The sequence below is a fragment of the Parus major genome, chromosome 10, assembly GCF_001522545.3.
Source record: "Parus major isolate Abel chromosome 10, Parus_major1.1, whole genome shotgun sequence".
NCBI lineage: Eukaryota > Metazoa > Chordata > Aves > Passeriformes > Paridae > Parus > Parus major.
Genome location: NC_031779.1, coordinates 8,110,143 through 8,131,574, shown reverse-complemented (window position 1 = coordinate 8,131,574; position 21,432 = coordinate 8,110,143). Strand labels below are relative to the sequence as shown.

General features: G+C 39.9%; 2 protein-coding genes across 13 annotated transcripts in view; both read right to left on the bottom strand.

The window, feature by feature from the left end:
* Window positions 1-1,702: 1,702 nt before the first annotated feature.
* On the bottom strand, window positions 1,703-13,574 carry ARPP19 (cAMP regulated phosphoprotein 19). 5 transcript variants are annotated; one of them, XM_015639321.3, is made up of 3 exons: window positions 13,392-13,574; window positions 8,520-8,642; window positions 1,703-5,203 (listed from the first exon to the last, which is right to left on the bottom strand). In XM_015639321.3, exons 1-3 carry the CDS (start codon window positions 13,434-13,436, stop codon window positions 5,033-5,035), a joined length of 339 nt encoding a protein of 112 aa, XP_015494807.1. In that variant the 5' UTR covers window positions 13,437-13,574; the 3' UTR covers window positions 1,703-5,032. The 5 variants fall into 5 exon arrangements, with proteins under 5 accessions (XP_015494807.1, XP_015494809.1, XP_015494810.1 ...); XM_015639323.3 differs by lacking the exon at window positions 13,392-13,574 and adding an exon at window positions 10,824-11,169; XM_015639324.3 differs by lacking the exon at window positions 13,392-13,574 and adding an exon at window positions 10,827-11,169.
* Window positions 13,575-17,584: 4,010 nt separating this feature from the next.
* The window catches only part of FAM214A (family with sequence similarity 214 member A), a 46,727-nt gene continuing 42,879 nt past the window's right edge, over window positions 17,585-21,432 (bottom strand). For all 8 annotated transcript variants that reach the window (XR_001523559.2, XM_015638939.3, XM_015638936.2 and 5 more), the window contains one exon: window positions 17,585-18,818. Coding sequence is in view for 7 of the 8 variants with exons in the window: in XM_015638939.3 (XP_015494425.1) it covers window positions 18,665-18,818 (154 nt within the window). In the remaining variant the exon portion in view is untranslated. The remainder of the gene's footprint in view (window positions 18,819-21,432) is intronic.

Here is a 21,432-nt window from a genome sequence, read left to right as displayed (position 1 = left end):
TGGGTCAGAAATAACTCCTTAATGTAGTAACAGAGAGAAAACACTATCCTGATTCCCAAAACAAACACTCCCAATAAATGCTTAGCTGGACTTTACTGCTGCTAGCTAAACGGAAGGAGATGGAGAAAGTAGCAAGCACAGAGAGAAAATAGCCAAGATGAAAATATGTAGCTTACACAGAGTTGTTTGTATTAGTGCAGGTATATGGCCTTCACAGCTAGGAAACTGAGGTTAGTAAATTCAAAATAGAGATCAAAAAAACACTTGATTCTGCTGGGACAGTTCAAAATGATGTGAACAGAATTAAAAAAAGACATTCCTTGCCATGTTCTGCCAGTCTGTCCAGGCTTACCAACCATGATTGCAGTTGCTGTCCCACACCAGGGGCTCACTCCCAGCAGAACTGGATATTCTCTCAGCGCTATAAAGAGCCCAGAATGGGTTCCTGGGAACGGCTGTCCAGGCCAGGGGCCGGGTGTTGGCTAAGCAGTTTGCATAGCTGCTCTTCATCTGTCTGCCAAGGCAAACCAGAGAGATCTATACTATAGCTACTAGTCATCTTCCACGTGCAACACAGAATTATAAACAATTGAAATTTCAGTTTTGTTTTCAGAAAGGAGCTGGACCTCCCCTCTGGGTGATGCTTCATATCCGGTATTTTGAGCTCTTTCCTCAGGATACCTATGCTAAATTCAAAAACACTCATTGCAGGAGTGTGGGTCATTGATCTCAGCCATTCACAGCTGGAGCTCAGGAGCCAAATGTAATTATAAACCACAGCAAAAAATAGATATCTGAGTCCAAAATATGCTATGATTTGACACAATTTGCATAAACCAGGATTTCAAACCTGCCATTAAGGACAGGAATTGGGGGCACTGAAAATTGCCAAGGAATCTGTTTATAACGTATCCAGACCGACTACTTTAAGATACAACTCCTGCATCAAACATTTGCTAGCAAGATTTTAAAAGACTTAATCTCTTATCTTCCACATCATCTTTTTGAAAAGATGGCATTTTTTTCAAAGCATACATCCCAGGGTGTTCCAAATAACAATGTATAGGTGACACAATTGACACAGTCCGCATGCAGAATTTTATATTGAATTTTTATGCAATTTTTTTTCAGCAGTTACAAAGCATCTGTCCTATCTTCTTTCTTACATCTGTGTTCCATTCCTATCTATGATCTGTTCAAGTGTGGCAGAGAAATTCCCTTCTCACACAGGACTTCCTCTTCTGCTGTCACCCTGTACAATGAGCGAGCAGCGAGTTCTCTGCCAAGCCCATATTCTCACACTACAAGGACCAGGCCTAGAGATTTTAGCTGGAGAAAACAAACAGGGCTGGTTTCAGCCAGTACCGATGGAACAGTTAAGAACTCTGAAATGTAATGCAAGAGAAATGTAGGAAGAGAGACAGTCATGTACCATGCAGGTACACACAGAGTGTTGATATAACCCTGGGGACTGAGCTGTGTAAGTAACACCCCTTGGATCTGGAAGCTGTGCAAAGACCAGCACCCAAGCCTCAGGCTGACTGGGAATTTGGTGGGAATTTTTTCCAGCGTTGTGGTTTCTGTAAATGTTGCCATATTTAGGCCAACAGTCTAAAGCAATGCAAACTGCTTTGCACCAAGCTGGTTCCCAGACATCCCCTTCACTCAGTGCAAGGGACCCAAACAATCATCTGTTACGGAGTTTTCAAACAATAAGCTTTAATTGCCTTAATAGAAAAATAAGCACTGAAATATATATAAATGTGATTACATTAAAGTAATTCTGTAGTCTAACATACTAGAAATCAAAGCCCAGTCATATTTTTAATGATACAGAGTAGCAAGATTTAGGGTTTAGAAATTTTCCATAGAGAATACTGAAGTATCCAGTGTTGTTTAAGAAACCACAGTAAAGATGAGACAAACCTCCACGGTGCAATAAAAACTAAGTAAATCAATTTATTCTGTATACTATACAATGTGTAAGTTTGTAAAGAACAATTGACATTTTTATCACCTTAACATCTTGACTGGGTGTAAATATGTCCAACAAAACGTACTCCTGTGGCCTTTACACAAACACTGTCCTACTACATCAAGAACAATGAGAGGGAAGCCTTTGGTGTTACAGATTTGGGGACATATCTGTGAAGTTGTAATTAATCCACTTAACTATCTCAAATAAAATGTTGGTGCTATCTGCTATTACAAGCCTACATGAGTACTACTCTAACAACTAAACGCTGTCTATCTTTAAAGGCAAGATATGAAAGGGACTGCCAGTCTACAGTGTGGACAGGTTTTCTTTGAAAAAGGCAATTATCAAATGGTAAAACTCATATAATACATTATGTACATCCGTTTGGATAGCTGAGTTATCTTGCTGGAGTAAGCTGAAAGTAAGCATCGATCTGCAGACATGTTCCATTTACTGTTAAGTGACTACTGGACTTAAGTTTTATACAGTGTATAGAATCAAAATAGCTGTGCCTGCTGCTGAGGTCTGTCAGATGTGAAGGCTCATAATCAGTCACTGACCTAGTTAGTATTACAGTACTTCAATTATACACATGGATAATATATTCATAGCTGAATTTGTACTAATCTTAGGAACTGCAAGTCACTGAGTGAGCATCGGAAGAGCTTGTGTTGTCCAACCAGCAGGACAAGCTGAGTTGCAGCTGAGTGGAATGTTTCAATTTAAATGGCTATCTTTTTAAACCTTCCCAAACATCAAGAGAACTCACCTTAGGGGAGCTACAGAATAGTGGCACCAGACAATACAGAGCAAGTCACCTTAAGCTGTTCAACATTTGTTTCAGGCCCAATCCTATCATTAAGTTTCAATTTCATTTATACATAGAAAAATAAAGAGGGATTTTCACATTAGAACAAACATTTATAAAAAGCACCTTGCTTCAATATTTCCAGTTTCCTTGTTATTCTTCCAGCCTATTTACTTAAAGAAGTTAAGTAGGTCCATTTCTTCAAACTGTTCTGCAAATACCACAAATTATTTGTAATACTAGTGGTGGATAAGGAATAAAGACAGGCTTGACAAAGCCCATCGCACTACTGAAAAAGGGCTATACAGACTTGAAAAGAATCAGGTTAGCAATTTTGAAATTCTCTGGAATTGCTTCTCTGAAACAAATACATTAGACACCATATGTTCTGATCAAAACAGGACCAAATAAAGACTATTCAATTTTCTCTTGACCATTTTGTTTGCCTCTAGAAGAGAGCACTGCTGAAGATATGGGCCAGCATTGGTTTTGACTAGCAGTCCTTTATACCCCAAGACCTTTCTGAATACGTCAGCACAAAGTACAAGCTTCTAAAAACATGCATCTTTAAGTGTTCTCTCTTATAATACTCACATCGGTGCTTTGTTTCTAACAGGCTGTTTCCAAACTACTTTTTAAAGAAAAAGACATTCAGTAAACTGATCTTTTTAAAGAGTTTCTTGTTCTCCCAAAGACTGTGAAGGCTGTGAGTACCTAAATGAAAATAAATTATATTATGGATCATACTCCACTTTCAATATGTCTGATTTCATTGAACTAACATGTTTTAAATGCATCAATTCACCTGACTAATATAAACTATGTATTTTGTCTATCTAGTACTTACAACTTTCATCATAAGCATGAACTGGAGTTCATTCCTATTTTCTAATATGAAAATTACCTATTTCTCAGTACGTCATTACAGAAATACCTTACCAGATACTAGTTTCCACAAACCCAATGAGGGGCTGCTGTACAACAAAGAAAAGGAAATAATTTACTACCTCTTCAGGAGTCCAAGAAAGAAAAAGAGATATCCTTCTGCTTCCAGAAGTCTAAAATAGCCCAAAGACAATTGCACATCAAGCGTTAGTGAGCCTAGATTCGGTGTTTGCCACACAGGGAACTCTCTAGAGCAGTACACTTAGCCATAATCCATGCTAACAGACAGAGCATTTCTGCTTTAAAAGCTTAAACAACTGCTGAACAGAAAGGGCACTTGCCTGCAAATATAGGTACAAATTCCAAATTTATACTTGAACGCTGGATATTGTTGTGAAACAAAATATACAACTGCAAAAGCATAAGGTTGAGTTGAGTGTAAATGTGTCTCACGAATTTCAGGTATACAATTTTTACTTTCAGTAGCAAGATTCTGGGCTCTTAATTTCAGGACAAGACTTTAAAAGGTACAGAATCACTTGTGCTTTGATTGGCACATTATCTGCTTTTTAAAATGTAAAACGAATAGACGTTTGCAAAAGGTTGTGCAAAACTATTGTATTTACAAAAAATGGCACAAGAGTGAATTCAACAGTCTATGCACATGCACACTTCATCCACATCTTCAACAAAAGTGTGTCCTAAGCTACGGAACTGAAAAGAATACCAGCTTCAACAGGCAGTTGTCAATAAGCACTAGGTTCACAAGAGTTACACCAGAATGGGCAAATATTGCCCAAGTAAAAACTCTATTGTTAAAGCTGAAACAGGTTTAAGGCCGTTCAAGTTCAAAAGCAGAAACAAAATTCAATCAGAGCCCTGTCTTTGTTTTTATACATGCTTTACCATCTAGCAACTTGTGGTCTAAACCTCTATTTTAGACAACAAATCCAAACACGGAAGAAAAACCCAACACAACTGGAGGTTATATTAAATACAAATATGCTGTAATTAAGATGAAATAACAAAAGCAGAAACATTAGAAGTTGTAAAACTTGCGATGTCACTTGCTGGAACCAGTCCTACACTAGGAAATGGGCAATATGTACATTTTCAAGTAGATTACATTGCTCTAACCAAACTTGTCCTTTTTAATCAGTGCATTGTTCTCAACTAGTCCAAATACTACGTTTTACTCTTAACAGTATTCCCTTACAATAGCAGCACATGCTATCGCTACCTGCAAAGCTGTCAGTCTCATGACTTAGTGTAAGAAAGAAAAAGGGGGATGTGAGGGTGAGAAATAACTATTAAGGAGAAATAACAGGAATGAGAATAATCATGCAGTTCAGCTGTTCTCGTCAGCCAGCCAGCTTGCTAGCAACAAGAGATGGTTTCCGCTGTGGAAGATCCTGTGGAGTAGGAATATGGTCACCAGTGACTTCTGTCTTGTCAGGAGCTGCAGTAGGCAGTTGCTTATTCTTCATCTTTGCTTTAGCCATGTTGTAATCACCAGAATCAAAGTATTTTTGCTAGAAGACAAAACACATATATTTAAAACTCAGAAATCCTATCAGATGTATACAGTGAATTACATTGTTAAACAGACATTTTTTAAGATGTTGTAAAATCTCTGTGATTTGTCAAAGCACCTCTACGTTGACTAAAAAAAGGCCTTATCAAGACTAGTAAGCACAGACAGCTGAACTCCTAACATCATTGTGAACAAGAATCTAAACATTATTTTTGCCCTGGTTTTCCCAAAAGGTCATCTCCCACAACTGAAACCTTGGGGTTTGCAAATTTTGTTGCAGTGAACAAGTTCTGCTACACACAATACGCAAACTATGCACAAATTAAAGCTGGAGAACAGAGCCTGGTCTATGACACCAGAGATCAAAGCAGCATGAAAGTGTGTGCAAACAAGAAAACCTCTTCTCTGCACACATTAAAAGAGTGAAACTGCAATCCCTAAAGTTCCCAAACCAATTATTTAGTGAAGTCAAATCTACTGTACAGTCCTTCTGAAAAGCCCTATGTCAAGGAAATTATTATTCCCCATTCCATTTTTTTTCTGACTACAAAAGTAAATTAAGTTTTAAATTTCCAGTTGAAAAACAGTGTTTCTTAATATATCAACAAGTTTTTATTAGCATTATTTTTAAGAGTAGCCAGATTTCTCAAAATATTAAGTTCTCTGTGCAGGTCAAAGCCAAATGACTGTTATTTATCCACATCATGGTAAGACAAGGCATGAAATTTCATCCAAGCTCTGCATGAAGTCTGCTCACTGATGCAGGAGACTGCATCAAGTCTGTTCATTAACACATTTTGCAGGAAAAGTTGTGTTGTTTTTACATCTTACCATGAGGTCTACCACTAAGATACCTATAACCCATGATTTTGAACAGATTTCATAGGAGGAAAAAAAATTAGATTAATGATGAACACCACTAATTACTGCTTACAATCACAACCATCTCTGAAGAGTAAACCACTCAGTTAGATTTGTGCAGGCTTAGTCCTCAGTCAGCTGAACAGGAGCCATCACAACCTAAGTGCTTCCAGGCAGCACATCGCCACCACAGCCTTTATTCTGCATTAGTACTAACCAGCTGCAAAATGCTCAGTGGCAGCAGTTGCTGGACAGACATAATCTGAACACCTGATTTAACAGGCCTTTACCAAAGGTGGAAGAGGATGTTCAGTCAAGACCTCTTAAAAAGCAGCTTTAAATGTTCCCTGCCAGAGCCCTGAAGTTAACAGATCTATTTCTCCCATAGTCCATCGCACACCTGATGAGGTTTTATTTATAAACCTTCCCGGTTCAATCCTTTTGAAGGTGTAATCCTTATTTACATCACAATGTTCTAGCACTACCTCTGGTAGTAGACCTCAAGGTAGAACAGAATTTGATTTGGAAAAAGGCTATCCCATTTTGCCTTTTAAAACTGAAGCAATCAAAAGAAACTTCTAAACAGCAACTAGGTAATAACAGAACTATTTGATCTTTAGATGTGATACAGCTGATAGCAGAAATCTTTCCGTCCATCTAAGAGTTCCAAACAGAATTCCATAATGTAGTACTGTTCTCATGAGAAAGCGTGCTAGTAATGGTGTGTCCATCAAATGCAGAACATTTCTGGACAGCAAATATGAATTGGCATGTCCTGGTTGCCAAACTGAAGATGATTTGGGCAACAGCTGACCACAGAATATCTGAGAAAACCCACCATCTCTCATGCTTCAGGATATCAATCTATTTCTTCCTTTAAGTTATTCCTGTATTTTCCTAACTTATTCTAGCTTCTCACAGATGGCATATATTTGATTATCCCTGTTAAAACCAACCACGTCTGTCCAGGTATCTTCCTGGTGTCAGAAACAGTATCTGAAAGCACACACACTATCCTCCTCTGTTTTAACTCTCATCAGTGCAGGCAGCCTAAAGCACACCACAAATAAAAAAGCCTCCTCATTTAAGACATTGAGCACACTAAATCAAAATAATAAAAAATACATGGAATAAAGTTATTATCATCACATCAGGAACTGCAGGAGGCCTATTATGAATTGGAATCCACAAGTTTATGCCACCTTTCATCAAAGTCACAAAAGTCAATTAAGATAGCCATGGATCTGTCTGTGCTCAAATCTGAAAGTACACACTGCAAGAGCCTCTGCATTCAATAGTGTATAATTAAGATGAAGATATTGTACAGGCTGTTATTGCTGGTGGTGAGATTCTCTCACATTTGCACAAAGTGCAAGCAGTCTTAATTCCTTTATGGCTATCAATCCTTACTGAGTGAATGCTGGCCTGTTTTCCTGAGATATCATCACAATATAAACTTACCACTCCCTTCTGTGTCTACACAAACCCTGAACCCAGTGAAATCTCATTTAGGCTGCCTCTGCCCATGCAGCGTAACTCAGAGGGAGTCACTTCATCTACCACCTGCCCAGGCCCAGCAGCCATCACCTCTGCTTCATATCTTCCAACTTAGGAGACAAAGATTATCCAAAAAACCTGCCAACAGTAACAATTCCCAAGGGATGCTACCAGACAGTACAGCATTAGATCATCATTGAAGTCCACCAGCTGGTTTGCAATGGATTTATACTTGGAATCATTGTGTGTACTGAAAGGGCCTAGACAATGGTAAAAAAAACCCACAACGGTGTGACAGCAATGAAAGCAATGAAGCAGTGACAACTAGGGTTATTCCAAGAACACAGTCCTAGCATGCCTGAAAAGCATTACATAATCACTCTATGAATAATTAAACTAAAAATCCCCCAGTCAAATAGCTAAGAAAATAAGAGACACTGGTTAGATGTGGAACAATACTGAAATATTAACTCAGTCTTCATTCTTCTACCATTATCTTGGGTCTGAGGGTACATCCAGAATTATACAACCATTCATAAAACCACTAATGTCAGATGATGCCTGTAGACACTAAACTTCATGTGCTAGAAACATGGATAAAAGGAGTGGACAACAATTTTGGAGGCATGAGAATGGGCAGGATAAAATCACACAAAACAAGGATGAGTTTCTACTCTTTGGTGTTTACTGTAATGTTTTTTTCAAGTCTATCACTGCAGCTTCTAAGTTTAATTTTTTATAGCAAGTGTGGTTAAGCCACGGATGCTGTAAAGAGCTATCCTGCCAACCTGGCATTTGTTTTGCAAAGACAAATTTCTCTTCCTCATACTTTCTCAAAATTTAAGATTCTTAGGACTCTTTCACCATGCAAAGGCCTGCAGAGTAGGAAAAAAAAATCGCAGATACAGGAATTTTGGATTTTTTTGTCTATACCCTGTTGGTAATAAAGAACTTACTCCTTTCTGAAGCCTCTTCCTCAAGAAGTCTGAGCCTCCTGGCTTCTGGCCCAGATGAGGGTATCTTGCTTTCAATTTTGCTTCTTCGGCTTTTTCTGGACTTAACACCTTATCCTCCATCTCCTGAAAGACAGTGAGCAATACTGTAAGTGAAACATACAACAATGTATATTTATGCAGAACAGCTTTGCAGGTGATACACCCACACACCCATTGCTGCTACCAAGTGAGCATAACAATTATCTGATTAGACATTTTCATACATTCTTTCTCAAATGCTGACAGCAACTGTAGGAGTTCAGCCTCCCATTTTAGACACCTTTCCTGGAGATACTGAAGATTGCGCACTTCCCTCTCAAAAAAAAGCAATTTGAATTATTCAACCTTGAAAAAAACAGAAAAGACTCAAACAAAACTCTTCTTATTTTGGCCAAAACAAGGGGTCCACTAAGAACAAATATGGAATAGTGAGCAAGAACCACAGGATTTTTTTCCAAATGCCCATTTCATCATTTAGTTGCACAGGCAGATTGCACTTCCACTGCCACTCTGATCTGCATGGCTGCTCCAGCCCTAATGTGTTGATATTCACTGTGAAACAGTCTCAAAAACATGCCTGCTGTTACATTAATAGCAATACTGTGTTTCTCTATACGTCTATAATTATCTTGAAATTATGAGGATAAAGACAGTTGGGTAGTGCATTTGTGTAAAATAAAATGCCTATTTTATGAATATACTGTAAAACATGGATCTCAAAATAATAATTTAGAGATAATCATGTGGCAAAACTGCAATTTGTTCACTGGCCTCTACTTCACACTCATCTGTTCCATGTCCACATAGCAATTTGATGTATGAAGTACAATTTATTCTACTGGATTGTTTCTAAAATATCTTTCATTCAAAATTCTTGGTTTGTTTTTTCCAGTATTTGGACACAGCCTTTTTTTTTTTTAATGAAAACAATTCCTAGTTCAAAGAAAATACATAATGATTTGCACTGAATGCTGCAGCACAGAGTTATTATTATCACCTGAAGTCAAAGCAAGACTTTCAGGCAGGAGGTAAGAATTGCCATTGAAATCAGGAGGGTCTATAACTTTCTAGTCCATTCATCTATGACTAAGATTTCATGTCCACTTAGAGCTGCTTAGGGAGCCCCTTCGTAATCTTTACCATGCCTGTCACCATCCTTTGCACTGCATCAATCAGCATGACTGCCTGTACTCCCCAGCTAGGATTTACAGAAACTAATTCAACAGAAAAATAACTATTTATAATTTTTTGGATTTTTTCTTCTCCCCTTGTTGGGCTGTTTCGTTTGGATCAGTTTCCACAGCCTGGATCAGCAGCTGCACAAACAGGTATGTTAACACAGCAGCAGGGAGGACAGGAGCACAGGGAGCTTCTGAAGCCAGAACTGCCAAAGAACAAGAGCCACCACCCCACTCGCCTATCCCTAGGTGCTCTTCTCTATCTCTTATAAACCGTTCCAGGTTGTGTAAGATTCAACATCTTTCTGCTAAGATGCCTCAGAAACAAAGTTTTTAACAGATTTATAATATAACATTATCTAGTTGCTCCATTTGACCAAAACACCTCAAGGACATCTTTGCACAATACAACAGGAAACTGAATTAACAGTTCTCCCAAGGGGAAAAAAGAAACTCTCATAACAATTAAAAAGAACCTTCCGTGATAACAGGAACCAATGCTTTTTATTAGATGAAAATGCAGCTAGGCAATACAACGCAAAATCCAAACAGGACTAAAGGGCAAAGTTTCCCTGACACTACTGAACATAGGACTATACCATTTCTCACTAGGCAATATCACACTAGCCAAGCCCAAGGTTCTCATGCGTTACAAATATCACACAGCAGCTGCTCTCCCTATTGTGGCTCATCAGAATGCCAGCACGGATGGGATTTGCTCAAAAGTAATCCTTTCAGCTCAACACTTTGAACATCTAATGCTGAATCACCGGGTACTCACTGTTAAGCCAACACACAAAGTATTTGAGGGGGCATATTTTGCCACTAAAGCCAAAAGGACATATTTTTTAAGACAAGAGGACCAACAATAAATAGCTTATATAAATACGTATTCACGGTGCATCAAAGAAGACATTTATGCAAACTCACAGGGCTGACAAATTACGGCACAGCAGGCAATCCAAACAAAAACACCGTGTTACGCATCAATGCAGCTCAAAAGGATACAGAGCACGGCCGCTTCTTGATGACCAACAACAACTAAGACTCAAAACCCCACAGAACACAAATTATAGAATTTCAATACCACGACTTGGGGTGTAAAACAAAACCAGCTGATGGCAGGTTCAAAAAATACTTAAGACAACAGTTCTTCACGTAAAATACAGTTAAGCTGCAGAACTCCTTTCTGAAGGATACAGGGGGTGCCAAGAATTTAGATTCAGAAAGCAATTCGATGTGTTCATTTGCAGCTCAGAAGCCCTTTAAACCAAATTGCTGAGACCTCGGAGAGTTTTCTTGGGAAGATCACTGCCTGCACGTCCTGATCTTATATTCTTCTGAGGACTAGACGGTACTGAGCACTCTCAGAGATGTGCTGCTGAGCCCCGAAGACTTTAGTCCAAGCCACTCCTACATTCAGAACATTCTCCCTTGAATTACAGAAGCAACAACCAAGTGACTAACAAATGACTGGGGAGTGGGCAGAAATCAAGATATACCACGCTCCTCTTCCAAGTGACAACCACACAAAAGTTATAATTTTAGTGCTCCACAGGAATCTGACACAGCTCATGAAGTCATTAAAATGATCTACCAGGAAGGCAGTAGTTACCTAACTCACTTAAAGACAGCTTTTGATTTTAACCTTTGCAGAGGTTCTAACAGCACCAGGTTCTGTATTTACTGGATAACTGACCTGAATTACTAAAAAGAAGAGCCATCAGCCTTTTAAAACTCTGCTATGAATTGCTCATCTTTAGCAGAAGACATCAGACAAAATGCAAAGCAGAAAATGGGAAAAACATGGCAACAGCACAACCCTACAGCAAACTGATGTGGCAAAAGCCACTTCAGCAATAAAATGCACCACCTCTAAGAGTTTCCTGAAAAATTCAGGCTTTTAAGGCAAAGAGAGTCAATCAAATATATGTTCTCCTATGTCCAAAGTTTCTTTGTTTCTGAACTTCCCCCTGCCAGTGTCCTGAGTTTTCACACTGAGAAAAGGAAACACTGGTCTTTGGCAGATTTTCAGTTTGTATCACTGTAGTTAAAAACATTTCTCGCTCAGCACAAGCTTCTTACACCATGTCAGAAAGTTTAGAAAAAAGCTCTGATCATGAAAACACTGCCTCAAAGTTCATTTAGGGGCGCCATCTTTTTTAAGCATACATGTAAGTACTGCAAAATGGGTTGTTTATGTAAGTGTTTCAGAGCTAAGAGTTAACCGAGTGTTCAGTTTTGCCTACCCAGACCAATAGTTTCAGTGGAGGTTAATATTGCAATGTCATAACGGCACTGATATCACAGTATCAGACCAGGACATAATCTCACAGAGAGCAAAGTTTTATTTTATTGATGTTATGTAATTTTTCTTGAACACTTTACCAGAATAAAACTAAATTAGGAGAGCAGCAAGGACCTCTCATCTCTTAAATAAAGGGTAATTTCTCTAACAGTACATAAACATGACATTTCAAGACTTCAGTCCGAAAGTTCGTTAGGAAAATCAGCCCCAATCTCCTGACTTCATCAGAACACTCTAGAAGGCATTACAATAAACTTGCTGCCACATGTTTAACTATGCTCTTATTACAGAGCTATTCTAGGAGTGCTGCATAGGCCAGGGACTTATTTTTATAGGCTTTGAACAGGAACAGGATCCCTTCAGCAGCCTACCTAGCATGAACGTTAAGTCACGCTGCAGAACGCACCTATTTAAGGCAGATTAGACCTGACAAGAAGCTGGTTCTGATTACTGCACCTATTGAGAAGGTATCATTCCGTATTAAGCCCGAAAGCTCTACTTGTACGACTCACATCACAAATTGTAAATTAAACAAAAACATAACAGTTGAGGTAGATTAAGCTTTTCCTTTTAGCGTCCTTCAAAGCAGTACTTGTGTTTCATAACTTCTCCGGATCATAGCCGCGGGGATTGCAACCGGGCTCCCACAGCAATGACAAGACTAAAAAACAAACGGCTTCTTAAAGTCACAGCACAGCCATCTACGAAACCAAATCCCACTTGAGAAATGATACAATTGTTAGCTATAAAGATGACATAAGAGGGACACCACAAGATAACCCAGCCAGTTATTCTTTCTAAAAGCCGTAACTAGCATAGGTCACGGTCGTTGTTCTTTGGATATTTCTGCTCCTGAATTGATTACAATAAAAGCTGAACATTTTTTAGAAGTGAAACAAACGTTTAGCCTGCGGATTATGGCTGGTGTCCATCCCGCCGCTGTGATCGTGGGCCGAAGCCCACAGCGCAGGACGGCGCGGCCCGCGGAGCACCCGCAGGGAGCGGGGCCGAGGCCGGAGAACGAGCGAGGGAGCGCCATGGGCCCGGCCAGGCCGGCGCACACGGCCGATCGGCCAGGGAACAGCCGCTCCCGAGCCACCACGGTGCTGCGGCTCCTCCAGCCCCACACGGCCGCGGGCGGCGGGGCCCGTCCTGCCCGGGGGACGCCGCCCGGCCCTGCTGCGCTCGGACAGCCCGGGGCAGGCGGTGCTCTGAGGGGCGGCCGGGCCCGGGAGACGCTGCGGCCCGCGGGGCTTCCTGGGCTGAGGGAGGGAGAGGCCCGGCCGCGCCGATGGAGGCGGGAGAAGCCTCGCGGGGCTTCTTGTGCTCCTCGGCCCGGCCACCCACCTTCTGCTCCTCGGCCGAGGCGGGCTCGGGGCTCTCGGCAGACATGGCGCCGCGGCAGCGGGACGGCGGGGCCGGGAAGGAGGGAAGCAGGGAAGGAGGGAAGGAGGCGGGCGGGAGGCGCGGCCGCGGCTCCTCCGCGCTGCTGCTGCTGCTGCCGCCTCCTCCCGCACAAGATGGCGGCGGCGCGCGCGACGGAGCGTCGGCGGGACCAGACTTCCTCCGCCACGGCCCCCGCGCGCGCGGGCTGGGGAGCGGGGGCGGGACCCGTCTGCCCCCCGCGCGTCACGTCCGGAGCCGCGGGTTCGAGACCAGGGTTCGGGGGCGGCTCCAAGAGGCCGCGCGGCCCCGGTGCCCCGCTCGTTGGAATTACTGAATTACAGAATTACAGAAATATCGGGGTTGGAAGAGACGTTCTGTGTGGTTCAGTGCACCCGCACAGGCGTCAGTGTAACCACTAAACCACGTCGCCCGACGCCAGAGCCAGACGTCTCTTAAACACCTCCAGGGACGGTGCCTCCAGCTCCTCCCTGGGCAGCCTGTTCCCCCGAACAGTGAAAATTCTTCTCGTATCTAATGTCAGTCTCCCGTGTCCTGGCTCAGGGCCTTTCCTCCACTCCCCTCACCACAGCCCCCTAACCCCGCCTCATCCAGCCTGCATGGCCTCCCCTGCCCAGCATCTGGGTAAAGGGGAAAAAAACCTCTACTGCTCGGCTAAAGTTCTTTTGGCCACCTTCAGTGATCAAAGTATAAGGAGCTAAGTCCTCAGCAGCATTACTCGAGGATCTCATGAATCCCAGACAGCCGCTAACAGATAGGAAGGCTCAGTCCATTGGAACTTCTTGACACCATAGTATCAAGTCACATAAAGCATTTTATTCCTTCCCCATCTACTTTTCACTGTCTGGCTCTTGGCTGAAAAATAACCTTCTGTGGACTCTCTTGAAGAGCATACAGAAGGGGTTTAAATAGCCCACCATTAATAAATCTTTAGGGGTTCCTAAATAAATGGATTATGTGAACAGCAAGGTATGGATTGTACTTAGCACAGCTCAGGAGGGATTGGCCAGGACAGGCTTTGTGCGATTATGGTCAGGCAGGTCAGAAAGGTCTTTGAAAGCTGAAGCTGTCAGTGATTTTGCCACAGCTGAATTGTACTAAACGCACCACAAGCCAGTTGCTGGAAGAGGTTTTTTGTGCACCTGGGAGATTCAGCCAGAGACCTGGATCGTGTAGCTGTGGGGAACCCAAGGAATGTGCATATCCCTCATTCAGAAAGGGATACAGCCTGGCAGATTGCACAGAAAAATAATCATAACACCAGTGGGTTCTTTCCTAATGATGAAAAAAGACATGATACTGGTGGGTGTGCCACATTTGCTTCTAGCAAAAGCAGGGAGAAACGGTCTGAAAGTGTGAAAACCAGCAACATAGAAAAATGATCATAAAAAGGATGAAGTTCATAGATTTTAAAAGGAAGAAGAACAAAGCAGTGACAGCAGACAAGAATGCAAACTTCAGGAATTTCTTTCAAAACTCTTAGGAAATTCATGTGAGAGAAAACAGTTTCAAGGATTCAGCAGTTCCTTAATGCTTAATGAATAATCCTTATTTCTTTAAGGGAACATAATGCAGAGGAAAGATGGGAAATAAATTCAGAACCTCAGGAAAAGTGGTTCTTCAATGGCCTCAAATACAAGAAAGCCCACTGAAACTAGGTCAGTTTTTAAGGATGTGTATGTAAAGCAGATCATGAAGACGAGGGGGTACCAAAATATTACTGAACTAAACTTTTAAAGTGTTCAATGTTTATTTTTGTTCAATCTTGCATGGTCAAGGTAAACAGTGTGACGAAGTATAGCCTCTAGCTGGAATAAAGAAAGACTGGTTTACAAGTTACTTTAATTAGTTTTGGTAAATATTTTCAACTTGGATGAAAAAATATCCTTAAGAGATTAGAGAATGACAGAAGCAATCTCCAGTTAATTACTTGTGATTCATATAGGAACCTGTTAAAAATGAATGGGTTTCCAGGAGTCACTTTTCCTGAATTTGAATAGGAGTATGAGGAGGACAGAATACAAGCTATATAATTAGGCTGTCAATAATGACTTGGAAAATCATCTAAAATAAGCACTGAAAAGAAACTGAGTAGCTAGGCAGGAATTCACAGTTAAGAACAAGGGTTTCACACAATCATCTTTCCTTTAAGAAAAAGGAAATAGACCATGTGGAGAAGTGGGTGAAGGTGGCTGAAGTTCCAGATGCCTTCTGGCATTAATAAGGCTTCTGACACTTTCCCATGCAAATTAGGGAAACTTAATTAGATGAAACTTTAATGTGGTGGATGCAAGTTTGTTGGAAACTTGCTATCAGTTCTTCAAACAGCAATGCTGTGTTCAGCATAGAAAATCTTGGGTAGTAAGAGAATAAAGTTCAGTAAGGAGAGCTACCATTTTGGGATCAAGCAGGTAGGATGTCTCTTTTACTGGGTAATAAGAGGAACACAAGTAGACAGTTCCTGATACTGAAAAACAGCATATTTTAAGAGGATGCATGAAGAGGACTTTAATCCATGATTTCTCAACCAATTCTTCCAGTCTGATTGGCACAGAGAGGCCTGGACTGGCATGTTGTGTCCAGCCTCACACACTTCAAGGCTGAGTCCAAAAGAAGCAAGCAAAGAGCCGTAATGAAAAGAGAAAGTAAAGGCTGACTGGGGTTGTCTTAGTTATATATAAGAAAAAAAAAAAAAAAAGACTGAGAAGGGAGATACAAGAACTAAATTGTTTACTTATAGTGAAAAGGCTAAGTGGTATTTAACTCAACTTCAGCACCATTTAGTTGGGTGTTATAAATCCTTATATAACTATAACTAAATGTATATAGTACAACTAAATGTTATACTTTCTCATGATAAGTATATTTTATCACTGGAAGAGATTAGTTGTAGCAGCCATCACTGGAGGCCCTTATAAACCACTCAAACATTTATTATAAATAATTGTATTTGGTTGAGCCTATTGGGGTGTAAAGAGAAGAAACCAATGACCTGGTCAAAAATTAGCCTAGTCTTAACCTAAGCTTAGAAGGTCATGTGGAATTTATCTCATAGTTTATGAGCATCCCACAACTCTCCAGGTGTGTCCCTAATGGAAAGTGTTTACTCAGATCAAGCTCTAAATGGAGAATGACTCAGTAAAATCAAAGTTGTGCACATATAATCCAAGGTCACTTTCATTCTAAATCCGTATAGGGACTAAGTGTAGTTTGACTATTAAAGTGAATACAAATTTATTTCCTACACATGACTTGCAGTAACTGCATATTCAAAATCCACATTCCTTTGCTATTCCAAGCAAATTAATGGAGATGACTTGAAGTAAATTTAAACAAAGTTACCAAGATACAAACTTTGCATAATGTCAGTACAAAATAAATGGTTTATCTACTACAGGGCAGCAGTGACTTTTCATTAAAAACGTGTCCTTTCCTCATGCTTTTTTCTTTGAGCATGCAAGCGGCTGTGCACCATGACACAAATAAGTAGTTTGAGAATACATGCTGTTTGCTTATGACTCAATAGAAGCAACACAAACTAGGATGCCCTCTTGATATCCCAGTCCAGAGCACAGTTCTGTACACAGTACAACTGCAGTTGTGTTTGAGTCTTCTGCTACCAAAAGAAACCTTTTCTCCATTATAAAGGGCACAAATGACTAGAAACTGCAAACAATCTCTTCCTGTAGAGTTTTCCCCAATTCTGTCTAAAATGAATGCTAGGTAACGTCTGAAAACCTGGTGTAACAGAGTGGAAAACACTGCTGAAGTGGGGAAAGGACTCAGTAATATCTGAGCTTTGCCCTTCTGGAGCAGCAGTCATTTGCATGTACGAGATAGTTGATAAGTATCATCTGGAAAGTCCAGTCTCCCATAACGTTCCCTGGCAGACTTCCTGGAGATTTCATGATACACTGACTTTTCTCATCTAAGGGCAGTGCTGAATACACAAGATGCACATTCATCCTTTCTCCAGTCTTCATCAGATAAGCACATTAAAGGGCACCTTGCATATTACTGACACTCTAAAAACCTAAAGCAAAGAAAAACACAAATCAAGGTAAGACAGTTGAGAAACTCAGATCTTCATCAAATATCATAAAGCTTCGTTTCCGTTATTAAATATATAGCTCAAATATAATCAAATGCTTCTAACTTTATTTCTCTCAGTTACACAGTTTAACATTTAGCATAAACTGTTCATCTGTTTTGTTTTAGGAATACACACATGTTTTGGAAAATAGTCATATGCCCAGTGTAGCATTGCTAGTAAAACTTCCTATGGCCACCTAGTGGCCTACATGGAATTGACCTATGAAAAATATTTAGGATTACATGAAGATCCTCTCATCTAAAAATAAAACAAAAAGTACAAGTTTCATAACTTTTTGCATATATTTGAGATATAAATACTAATTTGTTTGCACAGTACATCCTTTAACACAATTTGAGAAATAAAATTGGGGAGGGTGCAAATTTTATGTGAGGAAAACTAATAACAGGAAGCAAAATTTAAATGGCCTTTAGGGAAAGAAAATAAATTGAGGGAGCAAAATGTGAACTGAATAATGATCTGAATGCATGAGTAAGTAAATAAACTATCTGTAATGTGGTTGCAAGTGTTACAAAATCTGGATGTGAGAAAAAATGGGAAATGGTACCATTAAAGAGAAAAAAACAGCTAAATGCTTGCATAGTATGAAATGTTATGGAAATTCACCTGTTGTCCCCATTTTTAATAACTTAAATGAATATCACTTAAAACAGCACACAGATTAAAGACATCTGTATATATTTCAGATTTCAATATTAATGCCAAAAATACATAGTATGATTTTACATAGGATTTATGCTACATTAGAACACTAAAGACAAACATCACTTGAGTATTAAATGAAACATTAAATATTAAATAACTGAAAAATAAAATAAAAAGTGTAAACACTAAACTAACTTGGGAATTTGCTATTGCAACACATCCAATGAAGTGGTTTTAAACAGTACAAAAAGATTAGATTTACGTATGTTTCCAGTCTACTTGGAATACACAAAGCTCATTCCAGAAACCTTTTAAAAACTGGTCCAGGATCACACAGAACCTTCTTTCTCTTGAGCGCTATTTTTATTCCTTAACAGACTTAACTATATACTCTACCAATCTTTGCTTGCAAGGAGTACTCAACAGTAAAATGAATACTTTTGTTTGCCATTGTTTGCTAGCATCTTGGTGAAAACTGAGGATTTGTTGGAGATTCAGTGTAAGATTTGAGTTCATATGCAGCGCCGCTATCAACTTCCATGGATTTCCGAGAGAATAGGAGCCTTACATCTCTGTGGAGGTAGATCTTTCCAGATTTAGAGCTCTGGAACCTGAAAAGACACACACATCTGTATTATCAAAAACAAAATAATAATCTTTAAAAATTATTAAATAAAATGCACTCTTAAAAGATTAAGGCCAAAACACATTTGAACAAACCAAATTAGTCAGTTAAAATGAAAAGAGAAAGAATATCCTAACACCTCCATTCTGGCTTTGCTTCTTTTGACATTTAAAGGTTCTGTTCCTAATCACCAATGCAGTGCACAGCTTTGAAAGTGGCATGGAATATTTGAAGTTCACACTGCCATTATGTACATCGAAGATTAAAGTCCTCAGCAATTGGGAATGGCAAAAAATGCTCTTCAATGAGCTGAAAATGTCCAAAGGATGGCCTAAGTGCACACAAAAGGGAATTTTCAACTTCATACAAATCAAATATGCATTTCAGTTCCAGCAATCATATAGGTAGATTTCACTGCTCTCTTCATGAAGGTAACACCAGGAAGTTTACTACTGCTTTATGCCACACTCCAAATACAAGAACTTGTCTTGAGAAGCAGTAGGTACTGGGATCTCTGCAGGCAGGCAGAAAGAATTTTTTTGCAGACTAGGGAACACTTTAAAGAGACTGCAGTTCACTGGCCCAATCACCAAGGCAAACAGTGGTCAATTCCTTGTCTGTTCATTTTTTATGCTGCAGCTAAACAGCCTAATTCAGGTCCTCCAAACCTGTGGGAATGTGCCAGTTCTACCTGGTATTAACAACTGTATACAGGGAGACAAGATCTGCATTTCAGAGAATTGTATTCTATAGTTTTCATGTGCCAGAACCTTCTCATTTCCTTCTCTCCACCAGGAAAGGCAAAAGAGCCTAAGGAGCATTTCTTACAGCAACTGAACTTAATGTGACTACCACTATGCCACAGTGAGAGTGAAATGCTATTGCTGCTGCAATAGAAACAGAAATGCCATTGCTGCTGTCACAAGATGATACCATGGTGAATGCTGAGAGAGCAATGCATGCTGTGTTATCATGTATTACAATTTGCACAGATTTTTAATAGGCTTTTACATATTGACCTCATTGAAGCAAACACAGCATCTCTAGAATAAACCTAGTCATAATTTGACTGAAATTCTGAGCGGTAGGAGAAAGACAAGTACAGAAGATCCATCGAGGCTTCATCTTCTGAGGAAGGCAGGTTGCAGAAATGGATTCTGTGGCACTGTTCTGTTCAGATGAGTGATGCAGAATAGCCTGTAGTCATCCCACAGCCAGACAAAGGAACACTCTGTTCTCCTAGACACAGCTGTCAAGGACATTAAATGCAGCAGGGTCCAGCAGAATGCTCCTACTGGCTCCCACAGAGATCTCATCCATCACTATTTATTTGCTCGGTGCTGTCAGTGGGAAAGCCCTTTACCTGATAGGCAAAAGGGAGAAGATGCTATCTTAAGAGAAGACTGTGGAGAAGAGCACAAGGAAGAGTGAAAGAGACAAAGCAAACACCACAAACAGTTAACTCAGAATCTAGCTCATAACACATTTTAAAAGGAAAAAATTAGTGAAAAGGTCTATTGCAGCAAAAGTATGATTGAAGTTAATTCCTATAGATCTAGTTATCAAAGCACCATCACAAAATAGATCTCAACTCCCATTTTACATAGGGATCTTTCAAAATAATTATTAGCATGATCTATTTTTAAACTTCTCAAGCTTGCTCTTTTCTATGAGTGATAATCCAGCAAGACTCCCTTTTCTCAGTAAATAGTGGCTCCCTGCAACACGACTTTTCTGAGCGTGACATTTCAGAAAGATTGAAGAAGGGTAAGTGTGAGACAGCAGCAAAGTTCAATGGGATTCTTCTCATCTCTGCATCCATTACCTTTTTTTTTTTTTCTTTAAGATAGGTCTACCCTAGTAATTGGGATTTAGAAATGTTGTTTTTTACACATGCAAATAAGCCCATTGGAATAACTGAGACAATTTCACTACACCCTTGCAGGGTGGTGATGGAGTGACCAGCATGGGACAGACTCCAGAGCTGGAGCAGCTCCAGTACTTTTGTGTAAAGAAATTTTAAAAACCCAACACAACCAAGGTCTCTGACAGACAGTGTCCTAGGAAAAGTAACAACAGACTATTTAAATACACAAATCAGATGCTAGAAAGTCTGGCAGAAGAACTTTACTGAAGAAATGACAAATACAAGCACAAAGTCCCTATATGTATTTTATAGGCCATCAAAATTCACAAAGAAGAGAGTAATTCAAAGAAACAGAATAATCCTGAAAAGCAGGATAATCATGAAAACATATGTAGCAAGATGTGCTTTGTAAGTGAAAAAGACTATGCAACACAATGTATAAAATCTTTAAGTAAAAGCATTAGGACAAGGATAAAAATTTCTAGATAAGAAAAAATGCTGAGAGACCAGAAAGATCAAAAGCAGCTAGTAAATCAGTAATAACAGGTATCTTCAGCTTCCACCAATAAAGGTGTATGTCACATTAGGACAGTATTTTAAAAAAAGTTTCTCAACACCTTAAGGAATTACTACTTCTAACAACCAGCTTCAAGCTTACCCTCCACTGAGCCCTCAGTAACAACCCCTGTTTAGCAACAGCAACTATTCACCATGCAATTCCTGGCATTGTGTC

What these genes read in the sequence shown, in the direction of transcription:
- ARPP19 (XM_015639321.3), bottom strand. Translation starts at nt 13,436, where the DNA reads ATGTCTGCCGAGAGCCCCGAGCCCGCCTCGGCCGAGGAGCAGAAG. An exon ending in CCTCGGCCGAGGAGCAGAAG is followed by an intron (nt 8,643 to 13,391) that starts GTGGGTGGCCGG and finishes ACTGTCTTTCAG; the next exon opens with GAGATGGAGGATAAGGTGTT. An exon ending in GGAAGAGGCTTCAGAAAGGA is followed by an intron (nt 5,204 to 8,519) that starts GTAAGTTCTTTA and finishes TTTGTCTTCTAG; the next exon opens with CAAAAATACTTTGATTCTGG.